Genomic DNA, 18,252 nt, shown 5'->3' with positions numbered 1-18,252 from the left:
TTTATTTATTTAAAAAAAAAAATAGATATTACAGAAATAAACGTATTTCAGAGGGAACTAAATTTCATCGGTTTTATGAAATCGAAAGGCTGTCTACTTTTAAAGAAAAACAAAACAAAAAAAACCTACTGAGTTTAAAAAAAAAAAATCCTTCTTGCCTGAACTGATGTTTTTAAATTAATTGATTGAATTAATAATTAATCTTACAGGCCTTTGGTAGTACAATAGTTATCAATCCTGAGAAAGACAAGACAATGGTGCAGGAACTGCTGGACTTCAAGGATAAAGTGGATTCCATCATCGATATATGCTTCATGAAGAATGAAAAATTTGTAAATGCCATGAAGGAAGCTTTTGAGACCTTCATCAACAAGCGGCCGAACAAACCTGCAGAGCTTATAGGTGAGCATTGCTTGAAATCTCTTGTATGCTTGAGTTCATACTGCTTTATTGCAAGATTTAAACTCCTTAAGGCCTCTGTATGCTCTTGCGACAAGGCTTTCGCAGATAGCTTTTTTTGCAGACATTTGTAATTTATCGTTGAGCGGGGAGTAATAGGCGTGCGCGATGTTATTCACCGCCACAAAGCAAAGGGGGCGCAAAGTCGCGAAATCGCTAGGAGTATTTGGTGGGTGTGGTTAGTGGAGTGTTTATCCTCCGGTTACTTATAATGACTAGAACTGGAGTCGTATAGATGTACGTACTTCCTCACTTCCTCGATCAACCGCTCTTCGTGCTGCTCCATCTTCGCTCGTGTTTTTAAAAATGGCGGTCGTGAAAACAAACCAAACCGGGAAAGTAGGGAAGCGAAAGTGCGTGTACAGCGGATGTAGAGTGGACCAATCAGAGCCCTCTTGTCTGCGACATTGTCTGCGAGGCTTCTGCGGTGGTCACAATTTTTGGGAGGTGCGCGCAGAGCGTCTGCGAAGGTGGGGGGGCTACGCAGACACTGTCTGCGACGCTATCTGCGAGGACTGGGTTGTCAGCATAAATTGGCCTTTAGAAATTACAGTCTAGTTTAAAAGTTCAAAGCAACGTTCTTCTGTGAATATAACAATGATTTTGTCTTTTAGCAAAGTATGTGGATTCGAAACTACGGGCAGGAAATAAGGAAGCCACAGATGAAGAACTTGAGAAGATGCTGGACAAGATTATGATCATATTCAGGTTTATATATGGTGAGAGCTTTTTTTGTATGCCACCCTTTCTCCACCAAACTGACAAGGAGAATATGTTGAATTATATTATTACAACTCAGCTTTTTTTGTTTAATAGGCAAAGATGTGTTTGAGGCCTTCTACAAAAAAGACCTGGCAAAGAGGTTGCTGGTTGGAAAAAGTGCCTCTGTTGATGCTGAGAAGTCAATGCTCTCAAAACTGAAACATGGTAATTGCTCTATGGCTGTAATTAATTTAAGCAAATTGTTTAGTGATATAGGACCTCGTGTCACTATTTCATTACAAATCATCTGAATGGAATGATAGCTTTTATTTTATTTTATTTTTTTTAATTTAGAATGTGGAGCAGCTTTTACCAGTAAATTGGAAGGAATGTTCAAGGACATGGAGCTCTCAAAAGATATCATGGTGCAATTCAAACAGGTAATAGTTTTTTGTTTTGTTTTTTTTAAATTGGAGTCCTTTCGATTGGTTGTGTTCATGTGGCATCTCTCATTTCAGTACATGCAATGCCAAAATATCCCAGGTAATATTGAGCTGACTGTGAACATTCTCACTATGGGTTATTGGCCAACGTACGTCCCCATGGAAGTTCATCTGCCTCCAGAGGTTTGTTTGGCAAATTAAAGAAAAAAAAAAAGCTTTAGACTTAGCATTATAATTAAAATTGATAAATAATTAGAATTAAAATCATTTTTAGTGTTCTTGTTTTCATTCTCCAAGATGGTGAGGCTACAAGAAATCTTCAAGACCTTTTATCTTGGGAAGCACAGCGGAAGAAAACTACAGTGGCAATCAACATTAGGACATTGTGTATTAAAAGCTGAATTCAAAGAGGTATGCCAGAAAAGCATCACATTGTACAACCCCAATTCCAAAAAAGTTGGGATGCTGTGTGAAACGTAAATAAAAGCAGAATGCGATGATTTGTAAATCATGGAAAACTTATTTCATTGAAAGTAGTACAGAGACAACGTATCAAATGTTGAAACTGAATTTTTTAAAAATATCCTCATTTTGAATTTGATGCCAACACCATGTTTCAAAAAAAGTTGGGATGGGCATGTTTACCATTGTGTTGCATCACCTCTACTTTTAACGACAGTAAATTTTTGGGAACTGAGGAGACCAATTGCTTTACTCAGAAAGAGAAATGTTGTCCCATTCTTGCCTGATATACAATTTCAGTTGCTCAGTAGTTTGGGGTCTCCTTTGTTATATTTTGTGCTTCATAGTGTGCTAAAAGTTTTCAGTGGAAGATGCATCTGGATGCAGGCAGGCCAGTTTAGCGCCCAGACTCTTTTTACTCTGGAGCCATGTAGTTGTAATGCATACAGAATGGAGTTTGGCATTGTCTTGCTGAAATAAACAAGGCCTTCCCTGAAAAAGATTTTGTTTGGATGGCAGCATGTTGCCCAGAAACGTGTATATATTTTTCAGCATTAATGATGCCTTCCCAAATGTGCAAGCTACCCACTTCATGTGCATTAATGCACTCCGATACCATCACAGATGCTGGCTTTTGAACTGTGTGTTTATAACAAGGCGAATGGTCCCATTTCTCTGGATTCTCTGAACCTTTTAATGATGATATTGACCATAGATGATGTGATCCCCAAATCCTTTGCAATGTTACATTGAGGAGTGTTATTCTTAAATTGTTGCACTAGTTGCCCATGCAGTCTTTGACCAAGCAGTGAACCCCCTCTCCATCTATACATCTGAGAGACTCGGCTGCTCTGGGATGCTCTTTTTATATCCAGTCATGTTACTGACCTGTGGCCAATTAACCATTTTATTTATTTATTTATTTATTTATTTAAGCATTACACAACTTTTTCAATCTTTTTTTTTGCCCAGTCCCAATTTTTTTGTAATATGTTGCTGACACTAAATTCAAAATGAGCATATTTTTCCAAAAAAAAAAATTTATTTAGTTTCAACCGTTAATGTTGTCTTTGTACTACTTTCAATGGAATATACAGTGCCTTGCAAAAGTATTCATACCCCTTGAACTTTTTAACATTTTTCCACCTTACAACCACGAACTTAAAAGCTTTTTATTGAGATTTTGTGATAGACCAACACAGAGTAGCACATAATTGTGAAGTGAAACGAAAATGATAAATGGTCTTCAAAATTTTAAACAAATAAAAATCTGAAAAATGTGGTGTGCATTAGTATTCAGCTCCCTGTACTCTGATACCTCTAAATACAATCCAGTGCAATCAGTTGCCTTCAGAAGTCATCTAATTAGTTAAGAGTCCTACTGTGTGTAATTTACTCTCAGCATAAATACACTTGTTCTGTGAAGGCCTCAGTGGTTTGTTAGAGAACACTGAAGAACAAACAGCATCATGAAGACCAAAGAACTCACCAGACAGGTCAAGGATAAAGTTCTGGAGAAGTTTAAAGCAGGGTTAGGTTATAAAAAAATATCCCAAGCTCTGAACATCTCAAGAAGTACTGTTCAATCCATCATTCAAAAATAGAAAAAGTATGGCACAACTGCAAACCTACCAAGACATGGCCGTCCACCTACACTGACAGAGCGAGCAAGGAGAGCACTGGTCAGAGAAGCAGCCAAGAGGCCCATGATCACTCTGGAGAAGCTGCAGAAATCCACAGCTCAGGTGAGAGAATCTGTGCACAGGACAACTATAAGTCGTACACTCCACAAATCTGGCCTTTTTGGAAGAGTGGCAAGAAGAAAGCCATTGTTGAAAGACAGGCATAAGAAGCCATATAGGGGACACAGCAAACATGTGGAAGAAGGTGCTTTGGTCAGGTGAGACCAAAGTTGAATTTTTTGGCCTAAATGCAAAGCGCTACGTGTGGCGTAAAACTAACACTGCTCATCACCCTGCACACACCATCCCCACTCTGAAACATGGTGGTGGCAGCATCATGCTATGGGGATGCTTTTCTTCAGCAGGGACAGGGAAGCTGGTCAGAGTTGATGGGAAGATGGATGGAGCTAAATACAGGGCAATCCTGGAAGAAAACCTGTTGGAGGCTGCAAAAGACTTGAAACTGGGAAGGAGATTCACCTTCCACCAAGACAATGACCCTAAACATACAGCCAGAGCTACAATGGAATGGTTTAGATCAAAGAATATTCATGTGTTAGAATGGCCCAGTCAAAGTCCAGACCTAAATCCCATTGAGCATCTGTGGCAAGACTTGAAAATTGCTGTTCACAGACGCTCTCCATCCAATCTGGCTGAGCTTGGGCTATTTTGCAAAGAAGAATGAGCAAAAATTTCAGTGTCTAGATGTGCAAAGCTGGTAGAGACATACCACAAAAGACTTGCAGCTGTAATTGCAGCAAAAGGTGGCTCTACAAAGGGGGGCTGAAAACTAATGCACATCGCATTTTTTCAGATTTTTATTTGTTTAAAATTTTGAAGACCATTTATCATTTTCATTTCACTTCACAATTATGTGCTACTCTGTGTTGGTCTATCACACAAAATCTCAATTAAAAAAAAACTTAAGTTTGTGGTTGTAAGGTGGAAAAATGTGAAAAAGTTCAAGGGGTATGAATACTTTTGCAAGGCACTGTAGGGTTTCCATGATTTGCAAATTTTTATATTGTTTTTATTTATGATTTATGATTAATAAGCTGCATTCTTAGAACCAAAAGGAGCCCTGAGACGACTTGATCTTATTTGTTACTTTCTAAAGGGGAAGAAAGAGCTTCAAGTGTCACTGTTTCAGACGTTAGTTCTGCTGATGTTTAATGAAGGAGAAGAATTTTCCTTGGAAGAGATCAAACTGGCCACAGGAATAGGTATGTGTAAAAATAGAATTCTTTTCAAGTGTCCTCATTTTAAAGTCCGTGGGACTTCTTTGCGTACTGGGAATGATGAAGTCTGGTGTGGTGATTGCAGCCAAAATTATGAAACCTCAGTGTCTGCCCTTAGTATACTGTGACAACTAGGGCTGTAACGATACACCCAACTCACGATTCGATTCGTATCGCGATTTTTGACCCACGATTCGATACGCCCACGATTTTTTAAAAATGTTTTTTTAAAGTAGTAAATTTGACTTATTAACATTTACTTACTTACATTAACTATTTAATAACAAATAATTCAGACCACTGCAGAGAATGAGTAATATGTATGCAAAAATGAACAAATGTATATCCAAAGATTGTTTTATTTCTCAAAATAATACTGTTGAGCCGGAAGCTCTGGTTTTTCGGTTCTGAAAGTAATTTTTCCAAATCGTGTAAATCCGTTAAGATTTTTTTTTGGGGGGGGAGGGTGGCTCTCTCACTGTCTCACTCTCATAGGGCCAATGATTTTCTGTGATCGCGGAAAACAGATGGAAATTACGGAATTTTTATGGTGAAACATTGCTCGCGTGTCAAAATGTAACTGCCGCAGAAGGCTTCCGCCCAAGCAGACATGCTTCAGTGTTGCCAGATATTGCTAACGTTTTCCACCCCAACATATGTTCAAAACCAGCCAAAAAGCACCTAAACCTGCCCAATCTGGCAACACTGCATGCCTTTCCGGTCAAGTGATTGTGATTGGCTTGTGGCACACCTAGCCAGCCAATGAGCTGCTTGTTTACAGATTCGCTCCCCGCGTCGCAACCAGAATGGCGACCGCTTAAAAGAAATGAATGCTCTGCCAGTGGCGAGTGTGGACGTTGCATGACTCGCAAAAGATTGTCGCAGGTCGGCGAAAAAACGACTTACTAATAGATATAAAAAAAATAAAAGTAATTTAAGTAAGTGTAAAGTGTAATTTAAATAAAAAGTAAAGTATTCATAAATTGAAGTTTGGAAGCGCCTCTGTTTTTGGGCTGAGGAGAAGTTTGAAAGGGTGTACCGCGATTCTGCCTTCTTGCATCGCGATACGGATCGTGGCTCTGCGTATCGCGATTTCGATTTCGATATGCATATCGTTACAGCCCTAGTGACAACTCCATTTTAAGAAGACAGAAATGCATTTCACCAAAACATGGTATTCTTTAAATCGAGATCCAGGCTGTCTGCCTGCAAAGATCACCTTGGGTAAGGAGCCAGACTGACTGACTGACTGTTTTTACCACAGTGTTTGTGAAAGATGCCTAAAACTTTTTCTGGCTAAGTGTAAATTACTCACACCTTGAATGTCCCATTTTGACCAAGTTTTCGGATGCTTACATGCCATAGTGAAATGGATATAAGCCTATTCAGTTCAGTTGTAGAAAATCAGTGCAGTCAGAATGGAACCCTTAAAGGGCATTGTAGCAAGCGTTCTAGGTGGGTGGAGCACAGAAGCACGGCAGGCCAGTACTGAGTTCTCAATAACTCTTTTATTGTCAGCTTTTCAGCTTCTATACGTTTACTTATACACACACGCCACACACGTGTTCTGGTCGGGAGAGAGCCCGCTCTGCTCTCGCTCTCCTCCTTAAATAGGGCGCGGTCACTGGGGAAGACACACAAACACAGGTTAATCCACATCAAGTGTAGTGATTCTGCCACTTACCTTCCCTGACGTAGCCCTCCGGTCACAGACCGACACTTGACCACGCCCCCACTGCCACAGGCATATTCTGAACCAATTTCGTTTTTTTTTTTTTTTTTATATGAAAGTATGTCCCTTTACACACTCATCCAGAAGGGTAATTTTGCGCAAGGCCATCTGTCTACAGCAGAAAAAAATAAAATAACAAAACGTGTCTGGAAAAATCCCAAGGGAGTCTGGAGCCAGATTCGTGACGTTATCTGCGGAAGCGCCAGCAGGCTGCGCGAGCTTTGCATGGTTTCAGTGCACAGCCTGTGTAGACCAAGCGCTCCCATTTCTCTCTTATTTTCCGGTCTTTTGGAAAACGATGAGTACTAATTCCATCAAGATTGGTGTTGCTACACCCTCCTACGATACATCTGTTCACCATTTTAATAACTATGTGATAACGTTGAAGAAATTTGCAGAAAACCACCAGGTCAAACCAAACCAGCGCTGATGTAGGATTCAGAAGGAGGCGTCGCACAGATGATGTCACGAAAATCAATGTTTGCCGGGAAATCCAAATGCCAAGTTTTTTCAGAGGCGGACCAATTCGCCTCAAATGGCTTGATTTCAACTGAATTTTTCTGGTATTGCGCAAGGTAAAAAAAATTGCAGAGAATGCAGAATGTTACAGATATTTGACCAAAGTTTAATATAAAATCGGAGAATTACATTGATCTCACTCCTGAATTTACCCGTGATGTGCACTTTAAATGCAGCTTTCTTTCTTTTCACTTTAGGAGGTAACCAGACTTTTAAAATGCTTTAAATATGATTGAGACACATGCAAAAGAGAGCGTTATTTTCAAAAGTGACTATTATATAGTAGTAGTAGTAGTAATAATTTTCATTTATATAGCACCTTTTTCAAACTCGAGGTTGCTTTACATAGGTCAAAGAAAACAACACACGCAAAAAAAAATGTTGCTAAAGAGTGGTGAGTTTATGCAGTGGTGGTGGAGGAGTGTTCATGAAACAAAGATTTTGAGATGAGCTTTGAAGAAAGGAAGGGAAGAGCAGTCACGGGGGGGTTGAGGAAGGGAATTCCAGAGCTCGGGGGCCATGGCGCTGAAGGACCTGCCACCCAAGGTAGAGTCTAGTGTGAGGAATAGCAAGGAGATTATGGCTAGAGGATCTGAGAGAGCGGGATGGAGTGTAAGGGGTCAGAAGATCACAGATGTAAGAAGGAGCAAGGTGATGGAGAGCTTTGAAGGTGAGTAGTAAGATTTTATACTTAATAGGGGACAGAACAGGTAGCCAGCGAAGCTGAGAAAGAATGGGGGTGATCTGAGCAGATGGTTTGGTGTGGGTGAGGAGTCTCACTGCAGAGTTCTGAATGTTTTGTAGTCTTTGAAGGGATTTAGTAGGGAGGCCAGTGAAAAGGGAGTTGCAATAATCTAAGTGGGACATAATGAAGGAGTGGACCAAAGTTTGAGCATCACTAATGGGAAGAAAGGGGCAAAAGCGGGCAATGTTCTGGAGGTGGAAGAAAGCAGCCTTGGTGAGGGATTTAATGTGGGGATCAAAGTTGAGTGAGGGGTCGAACAAGATTCCAAGGTTTCTAACAACAGGTGAAGATTTAACAAGTGCGCCGTCAATGTTAAGACTGAAGCTGGAGGATTTTGGGCCGATAAGCATGATTTGTGTGTTAAGTTTCAGAAAATTATTCTGCATCTACAGCTTGAGGTCTGATAGACAGTCATTGAGGGAACTTGGAGAGGGGTCAGTGGGGGAGGATGTAGTGAGATAGAATTGAATGTCATCAGCGTAGCAATGGACGTTAATACCACAGTTACAAGTAGTTTGGCCAAAGGGCAGGATGTATATAAGGAAGAGGAGAGGCCCAAGAACAGACCCCTGGGGGACATCACAAGTAATGAAGGACTTATGTGGACCCAGTGTGACAAACTGTCGTCTGTTGGTGAGGTAGGACTGAAACCATTGGAGGGCTGTCTGTGCTACCAATATCTGACAGATGGGAGATGAGTCTGTCATGATTGACGGTGTCAAATGCAGCATTTAAGTCAAGGAGAATGAGAATGTTAAGTGAACCACTATCAGCAGACAGGAGGAGATCATTTACCACTCACAGAAGAGCAGTCTCTGGACTGTGATGTGGGCGGAGACCAGATTGAAAGGGCTCATACAGATTGTTTTCGGTGAGAAAGGAGTGAAGTTGTTTTATACGGTATACATGTTTTTTTGTCCACACATTATACAAAATACAGTCCTGCATTTCAGATGAATGCCCTAATACATTTTAAGTGTATGCATTAGTAATACAAAATATTTCACTCAAAACAATACTAAAAACAAAAGTGTTGCAAGGCAAAACAAACCTGGCCCAGTAGCACTTATGATGAGTATGAAGGAAGATATCAGAAAAAAAAATGGGTACCCTATGGGTACATGTGGCGACTGCTTATAAATAAAATTCTGATACCATGTCCATACAGTAAATACAGCGCGCATATATATATATACATACACACACACACACACACACACACACACACACACACACACTGTGAGGGCCACAAAAATGAAGCGTAATCCAAAAATGAACAATTTAAAAATCACAGAAGTAAAATATGGGGCGGCACGGTGGTGTAGTGGTTAGTGCTGTCACCTCACAGCAAGAAGGTCCTGGGTTCGAGCCCCGGGGCCGGCGAGGGCCTTTCTGTGTGGAGTTTGCATGTTCTCCCCGTGTCCGCGTGGGTTTCCTCCGGGTGCTCCGGTTTCCCCCACAGTCCAAAGACATGCAGGTTAGGTTAACTGGTGACTCTAAATTGACTGTAGGTGTGAATGTGAGTGTGAATGGTTGTCTGTGTCTATGTGTCAGCCCTGTGATGACCTGGCGACTTGTCCAGGGTGTACCCTGCCTTTCGCCCATAGTCAGCTGGGATAGGCTCCAGCTTGCCTGCGACCCTGTAGAAGGATAAAGCGGCTAGAGATAATGAGATGAGATGAGAAGTAAAATATACCAAGTGTCTGTACTTTTATATTACTTTACTCTTACCGCTTACAGTTTTCAAAACTGAAACCTCAAAACTGAGGCTGACATACACACGCTGTCGCCATGACTGAAACTCTTATTTCCTGGAAATGGCCCGGCACTAGAGCTCAGTGGAACGCACTTTCCCTCTGTAATAAGCATAAACCTGTCTGAAAGTGATTTTTTTTTTAGTCTATTTATTTATAATTTATATTTATACTAAATCAACAGAGCGGCCAAGTTATCATCAATGGGGTTTAAAAGTGGGCGTGACTGGCCAAAACCCCTTCTTTTCCGTATGCAAACGAACAAAGAAACCATCCAATTAGCTTGTTTGTGGGAGGAGCCTTTCCGAGGCAGCGCTCCTGCAGTCTGAACTCAGAGGCGCTCCCCCATTTATTTATTTAAATTATTAATTTAAAAAATAAAATAAAATTGTTCACTGTGACCTTGACTTTGGCTGGATGACCCCCAAAATGTTGGAGGTTCTATTTGAGACCAATGCCCATCTATCCTGAAAGTTTCATGAAGATTGGTCCAGCCATTTTCCCGTAACATCGTTTACAAACAAAAAACAAAGAAACCCAACCGAAAACAATACCTCGCCCCCTGGTGGACTCCGTCCCGGGCGAGGTAAGAAGACGACTTGTTACCTCGCCCAGGACTGAGTCCACCAGGGGGTGAGGTATTGTTTTCAGTGGGATTTGTTTGTTTGTTTTTTAATGATGTTCCGGGGAACCGGTTAGATAGATGGGCATTGGTCTCAAATAGAGCCTCCAACATTTTGGGGGTCATCCGGTCAAGGTTTTAGTGGCTACTGCTTCATATAGAGGTGGTAGCCACTATGTTGTCATGCTGTAAGAGTGTAAGAATCGTGCAGTACGGTGTGTTCTGATTGGCTAAGAGTAGCAGAGAATCAGAACCATGTTTACTGGCCAAGTATGTTCACACACAAGGTCAAAATCGTTTTTTCGCAATATTTTCCTTCATATTCATCGTGAGTGCTGCCGGGTGAGGTTTGTTTTGCCTGGCAACATGTTTTTTATTATTATTATTTCAAATGTGCACAGAGGACAGTGAGCTGAGGCGAACCCTCCAGTCCCTGGCTTGTGGCAAGGCAAGAGTTCTCACCAAAACCCCGAAAAGCAAAGATGTGGAAGATGGAGACAAGTTTTCCTGCAATGACGATTTCAAGCACAAGCTCTTCAGGATTAAGATCAACCAGATCCAGATGAAAGAAACAGTACATAGCTGATTTGTGGCTCTTATTTCATCAACAGTAAACTCATGTTTTGGAAGTTATTAAACATTTTGATTTTATGCATGATTCCTGAATTACAGGTGGAAGAGCAAGCTAGCACTACAGAGCGAGTTTTCCAGGACCGACAATACCAGATTGATGCTGCCATTGTCCGCATTATGAAGATGCGGAAGACTTTGAGCCATAACCTCCTAGTGTCTGAGGTTTACAACCAACTCAAGTTCCCCGTAAAGGTGAGGTTACACACACACACACACACACTTTTGTGTATGTATATAAATATAAAAATAATACCCCCCCCCCCCGTTTTAATCATGCACATTTTTACATGCAATAATAGTAAAGTCAAAGGTGATCTGTAGTAATAATTCTAATATACAAAAGCACAATATTTATTCAGCAAATGCATACATATAAATGAAAATTCATGTCATGTGTTTGTCTCTGCCATGCAGCCTGCTGATTTAAAGAAGAGGATAGAGTCGCTCATTGATAGGGACTACATGGAAAGAGACAAGGAGAACTCCAATCAGTACAACTATGTGGCTTAGAGAGAGAAAGAGAGATGCATAGAAGGAAGGAAAGAGTGGAGAATAACAAGAAGGAGGAGGCTGTTCTCAGTAAACATGTGGAATAGAATCCTCCAATTATCTTTCCCCTCTTTAACCCCGTGAACAACTGAATGGAAATTGTTCTCCAGGGTATGTTTTCAGCTGGATTGCATGCCCATTGAAAGAAATGTATTCTTCAGTGTCAGAGCTCCTCTCTTTGAATTGGACAATCCTAGACACATGATTCCCACACTCACTCTTTTTTTTTAATTTACTTAAAGGAAAACTGTATTTATTTTTCAGAATTGGTTCCAAGTCTGTTTTGTTTAGGACATTCTTTTTTTGTTTATTTTTAGGTCACATTTCCTTTTAATTCACTGTGTATCCTGTGCAAAATGTTATTGCGTGTGGAGGAAGAATGGAAAAAATATATTACTAATAAAATGAGACATTTTGTTCCGTGCTGTAGCAACATGAGTGTATAACATATTAAAAAAAATAAGATTTCGCATTTTTAATGGGAAATCTATACAGAAAGAAACAAAACTTCCCTGCTGGAGTCGACAGTAGGTTACAGGTTATTTGAAAATGGACAAAAAGGCTTGAGGTATTAAGTGGTAGAAGCCAAATTGGAAATACTAAGACTGTGTGCCAAAATGGAGAAAAACCAAGCACTCTTTGTTATAGGACTAATTCATGCTGCTAAATTTGTCAATACATCGAGTCCTTTCTACCCAGAATTTTTTTTTAAATATTTAATTTTGTGTTTATATACATGTCATGCCCACATCCACCTTGCAACCCAACTTAGGCATGGATTTATTACTGCAGGTTTAGTTGAGCTTTGGACAAAATTGCAAAAACGTTAAATATGGTTTCTAATGAGAATACTGTTTTGTTGCAGTTGTTGGAGGGTAAACTTTGTCTTTTAGAATTTATTGGGAATGAATATAATTCAAATGAACATTTTTTTTCCCCAGAAACTGAACAGTATAAAAGCACAGCAGTGTCATAATTACATTATCCTAGTAACTCCAAGATTTGTATAATCCTTGACATATTACACTGAGAAGCTCCTGTATGGCATCACTGGATGAATAGAGTTGTATGATTATAGTGTTTCGATAAATGATAAGTGGACAGTTATCCCTTGTCTGAATACGCCTGCTTGTTTTTATTGCTTCAGATTAAACAGCTGTGTTTCCATGATCATGTCCTTTTCTATTCCCCTACTTTAAAAAATATATTTTTTGGGGGGGGGCATTTGTGAGAAATTTGAAAAGGCAGTTTTATAAAGGACATACAAGCATTGGTTGTGTTAAGCTAATATGATCATGAAGAGTCTTGGGTGGGGGTATTATGGAAATATTCCTGTAATTGTAAACAGGAAAAACAGTGCATCAAACATTTTTCGTATTTGTAGCCACGTACCTAGTACCACTAAAGCAATAGTTCTCAAAGTGGGATCCATGGACTGTCAAATATCATTTGTTTTTTTTTGTTTGTTTGTTTTTTTTGAGGGGGGTGGGCACAGCAGTATAAATGACAACACTGTTAGCAGAGTAATTATATGTGGATATAGACATGTCATGGCAATATTGGGCTTTCAATAATTTCTTTGAGCAGTTCTTCTGCAGTAGACTGACTGTCGAACATACATACATCTTTAATAGAAGCAAAACAAGAATTTGGTACACAAGTTTTAATTTGTTTCAAGTTTTCTGAAATCAACCCAGAATCACAATGATCTAGGGTTTTCAAAGTGTGGGAGAGTCAGCCCCCCCCTCAGAGAGCAAATAAACAACAGCGCCCCCCCTACAATTTTTTTTGTTGCTATACTTAATGTTCCATTCGTATTTTTAAAAAATGGTTGTTGTACACATTTTTTTTCTTTTACACATTTTAAACATCTGTGCTTTTTTTAAAAACATCTTGTTTTACACATTTTAAACATCTCATAGCATCGTTAGCTAGCACCTCTTGGCAGACAACACACTGTGGCAGTGGAGCATCTTCAGATCCAGTCCATGAAAATCCAAACTTTAAATAATGGTGGTCATACTTCCTTCTTTTTTTGCTTCGCCCAGACTCTGTCTCCTCACTCACTGTAGCTTTAGGTACTAAAAATCGATCCATTTTGTTTCTGGCAAAGGCTAGCTGAAGTTCGCTAAATGTCCGCAGTAGTAACTTATTCTGGTTTATTTTTCCTCACGTTGCGCCGCCTAGAGGAGGCGCACCCCACACTTTGAAAAGCCCTGATCTAGTACATTCGGGGTCAGAAATTTACATACGTTCACATAGGTTATTAATTCAGTGGTACTGAGAGTTCCAAAATATCTTAACTTGCCAAAGCCTCTTATCTTTGTTAGTGATTATGATTGACTACAGTTGGTAGCTTCTCTCTGCCAACGTAAGGGTTTGACAGCACTCATTGAGTTAACTCAGTACAGATCTGAGAATGTGGATCATAGCTTTACATAACTAAGGAATGTTTCTTGGAGCTATTTCTAAACAAATGCAGATTCCAAGATCAGCAGTTCAAACAATTTTATGTAAGTACAAGTCATTGCGAGGTGCAGCCACTTTGCTAAGCCACTTTCTGTAGGGAAATTGGTTCAGATGGTTAGGAACAATCCAGGAACCAGCAAGGCACGGGCCTGCCGTTAACCGGAAGCTGCTGGAACACTGTCTACAGCGTATAGCAAATTTTACATCACCATGGACTGAGAGGCTGCCGTCCAAGAAAGAAGCCCCTGCTCCAAACTGGACACCTTCAAGCTTGACTAAAGTTTGCAGTTAGCCACACAAACAAAGGAAAAAGTCTTCTGGAGGAAAGTTTTATGGTCAGATGAGAAGTAGTTTGAGTTATTTGGACACAATGACCAGAGGTACAGAGGAATACTGTATAAACTGTTAAGCATGTTGGTGGTGGTAGCATCATGCTCTGGGGCAGTTTTGCTGCTAGTGGAACTGGTGCATTGCACCAAGTGGATAGAATAATGAAGGAGGACTAAATCAGAATTCTTCAGTATAACCTAAAAGCATCAGAAACGGACAGAGTTGGGTGTTCCAACAGGACAATGACCCCAAATGCACATTAGGGCTGGTTGGGGAATGGATAAAGCAGGCGAACATTAAGCTTAAAACAAGTCCTGACCTCAACCCTATATGTGGACTGTGCTTACGAGTCAGGTCCGTGCCAGCAAACACATAAATTGAATTGAACTCTACCGATTCTGCCAAGAAGAGTGGTCAACTATCCAACCAGAATTCTCCCAGAATCTTATTGATGGCTACCAACCAGCACCTCACCAAGCACAGCACCAGACACTCCTCACAATAATGAACAATACTGTCCAGATCACTTCTATATCCATAGAAACCCCTCTGAACGTATACTGTGTGCACTGACTATCAGCATCAGTACTTTACAGCGAACTGCTAGCTACAAATGGTTAAAATGGCTCTTGTGCAATATACCGATTTACTTGTGCAATACTACCTGTGCAATACCACCTTTGTAATACACGTTAACTTTACATCTGCAAACCTGCTAATTTGTTACATTTTTATCTCTAAATTTGTAGTTTATTTCTTTTATATATCCTTTTTTGTATCCTTAGTACTTTTGCACTACTTCACTGTCATATCTTTTTTCTCTTTATATATTTTGCTGCTGTAACAATGTAAATTTCCCCTTGTGGGATAATAAAAGGCTAATCTTATCTTACCAAAAGCATCTGGTGTCAAGGTGAAACTTACTAAAGGACACTTAAGCAAATATTAGGTGTGCTGTATGTATATTTTTATTTCAGAAAACACAAAATAAATGAAAGCCCGTGCACCAAATTCTTGTTGTTTCTATTAAATATGTACAGTGGTATGCAAAAGTTTGGGCACCCCGGTCAAAATTGCTGTTACTGTGAACAGTTAAGCAAGTTGAAGATGAAATGATCTCCAAAAGGCATAAAGTTAAAGATGACTCATTCCCTTTATATTTTAAGAATTTTTTTTTTTTAAATTTTTATCTTTTACATTTTCAAAATGGCAAAAAAAGGAAAAGGGCCTGAAGCAAAAGTTTGGGCACCCTGCATGATTAGTACCTAGTAACACCCCCTTTGGCAAGTATCACAGCTTGTAAACACTTTTTGTAGCCAGCTAATAATCTTTCAGCTCTTACCTGGGGGATTTTCACACATTTGTCCTTGCAAAAGGCTTCCAGTTCTACAAGTTTCTTGGGCTGTTTTGCACGCACTGCTCTTTTGAGATCTATCCACAGATTTTCAATGATGTTTAGGTCAGGGGACTGTGAGGGCCAGGGCAAAACCTTCAGCTTGTGCCTCTTGAGGTATTCCATTGTAGATTTTGAGGTGTGTTTTGGATCATCGTCTTACTGTAGGACCCATCCTCTTTTTAACTTCAACTTTTTTACAGATGGTGTGATGTTTGCTTCCAGAATTTGCTGGTATTTATTCGAATCCATGCTTCCCTCGACCAATGAAATGTGCCCTGTGCCACCGGCTGCAACACAACCCCAAAGCATGATCGATCCACACCCATGCTTCAGAGTTGGAGAGGTGTTCTTTTCCTAGAATTTGGCACCCTTTTTTCTCCAAACATACAGTGGTGCTTAAAAGTTTGTGAACCCTTTAGAATTTTCTATATTTCTGCATAAATATGACCTAAAACATCATCAGATTTTCACACAAGTCCTAGAAGCAGATAAAGAGAACCCAGTTAAACAAATGAGACAAAAATATTATACTTGGTCATTTATTTATTAAGGAAAATGATCCAATATTACACATCTGTGAGTGGAAAAAGTATGTGAACCCTTGCTTTCAGTATCTGGTGTGACCCCCTTGTGCAGCAATAACTGCAACTAAACGTTTCCTGTAACTGTTGATCAGTCCTGCACACCGGCTTGGAGGAATTTTAGTCCATTCATCCATACAGAACAGCTTCAACTCTGGGATGTTTGTGGGTTTCCTCACATGAACTGCTTGTTTCAGATCCTTCCACAACATTTCAGTTGGATTAAGGTCAGGACTTTGACTTGGCCATTCCAAAACATTAACTTTATTCTTCTTTAACCATTCTTTGGTAGAATGACTTGTGTGCTTAGGGTCATTGTCTTGCTGCATGACCCACCTTCTCTTGAGATTCAGTTCATGGACAGATGTCCTGAGATTTTCCTTCAGAATTTGCTGGTATAATTCAGAATTCATTGTTCCATCAATGATGGCAAGCCGTCCTGGCCCAGATGCAGCAAAACAGACCCAAACCATGATACTACCACCACCATGTTTCACAGATGGGATAAGGTTCTTGTACTGGAATGCAGTGTTTTCTTTTCTCCAAACTTAACACATCATTTAAACCAAAAAGTTCTATTTTGGTCTCATCCGTCCACACAACATTTTTCCAATAGCCTTCTGGCTTGTCCACGTGATCTTTAGCAAACTGCAGACGAGCAGCCATGTTCTTTTTGGAGAGTAGTGGCTTTCTCCTTGTAACCCTGCCATGCACACCATTGTTGCTCAGTGTTCTCCTGATGGTGGACTCATGAACATTAACCAATGTGAGAAAGGCCTTCAGTTGCTTAGAAGTTACCCTGGGGTCCTTTGTGACCTCGTCGACTATTGCACGCCTTGCTCTTGGAGTGATCTTTGTTGGTCGACCACTCCTGGGGAGGGTAACAATGGTCTTGAATTTCCTCCATTTGTACACAATCTGTCTGACTGTGGATTGGTGGAGTCCAAACTCTTTAGAGATGGTTTTTTTAACCTTTTCCAGTCTGATGAGCATCAACAACGCTTTTTCTGAAGTCCTCAGAAATCTCCTTTGTTCGTGCCATGATACACTTCCACAAACATGTGTTGTGAAGATCAGACTTTGATAGATCCCTGTTCTTTAAATAAAACAGGGTGCCCACTCGCACCTGATTGTCATCCCATTGACTGAAAACACCTGACTCTAATTTCACCTTCAAATTAACTGCTAATCCTAGAGGTTCACATACTTTTGCCACTCACAGATATGTAATATTGGATCATTTTCCTCAATAAATAAATGACCAAGTATAATATTTTTGTCTCATTTGTTTAACTGGGTTCTCTTTATCTACTTTTAGGACTTGTGTGAAAATCTGATGGTGTTTTAGGTCATATTTATGCAGAAATATAGAAAATTCTAAAGGGTTCACAAAATTTCAAGCACCACTGTACCTTCGCACATTGTGGCCAAAAAGTTCTATTTTGATTTCATCAGTCCACAGGACTTGTTTCCAAAATGCATCAGGCTTGCTTAGATGTTCATTTGCAAAGTTCAGACGCTGAATTTTGTGGCTAGGACGCAGGAAAGGTTTTCTTCTGATGACTCTCGCACGAAGGTCATTTGTTCAGGTGTTGCTGCAGAGTAGAACAGTGCACCACCACTCCAGGGTCTGCTAAATCTTTCTGAAGGTCTTTTGCAGTCAAACAGGGGTTTTTATTTGCCTTTCTAGCAATCCAACGAGCAGTTCTTTCAGAAAGTTTTCTTCATCTTCCAGACCTCACCTTGATCTCCACTGTTTCTGTTAACTGCCATTTCTTGAGAACATTACAATCTGAGGAAACAGCTACCTGAAAACACTTTGCTACGTTCTTGTAGCCTTCTCCTGCTTTGCGAGCATCAATTATTTTATTATTCAGAATGTGAGGGAGTTGCTTAGAGGAGCTCATGGCTGTTGATTTGAGGGACAAGTTTGAGG

General features: G+C 40.1%; 1 protein-coding gene across 1 annotated transcript in view; it reads left to right on the top strand.

Moving 5' to 3' along the window:
* cul4b (cullin 4B) overlaps positions 1-12,710 on the top strand; it is a 40,355-nt gene extending 27,645 nt beyond the window's left edge. Inside the window, exons 11-20 of the mRNA XM_060927704.1 lie at positions 210-402; positions 1,074-1,178; positions 1,276-1,386; positions 1,516-1,601; positions 1,680-1,787; positions 1,902-2,015; positions 4,866-4,971; positions 10,760-10,932; positions 11,031-11,183; positions 11,406-12,710. Of these exons, the coding sequence (XP_060783687.1) occupies positions 210-402; positions 1,074-1,178; positions 1,276-1,386; positions 1,516-1,601; positions 1,680-1,787; positions 1,902-2,015; positions 4,866-4,971; positions 10,760-10,932; positions 11,031-11,183; positions 11,406-11,501 (1,245 nt within the window). The 3' untranslated portion in view covers positions 11,502-12,710. The remainder of the gene's footprint in view (positions 1-209; positions 403-1,073; positions 1,179-1,275; positions 1,387-1,515; positions 1,602-1,679; positions 1,788-1,901; positions 2,016-4,865; positions 4,972-10,759; positions 10,933-11,030; positions 11,184-11,405) is intronic.
* The last annotated feature ends 5,542 nt before the right edge of the window (positions 12,711-18,252 follow it).

This window comes from Neoarius graeffei, chromosome 8 (genome assembly GCF_027579695.1).
Source record: "Neoarius graeffei isolate fNeoGra1 chromosome 8, fNeoGra1.pri, whole genome shotgun sequence".
Lineage (NCBI taxonomy): Eukaryota > Metazoa > Chordata > Actinopteri > Siluriformes > Ariidae > Neoarius > Neoarius graeffei.
This window is presented reverse-complemented; position numbering and strand designations above follow the sequence as displayed.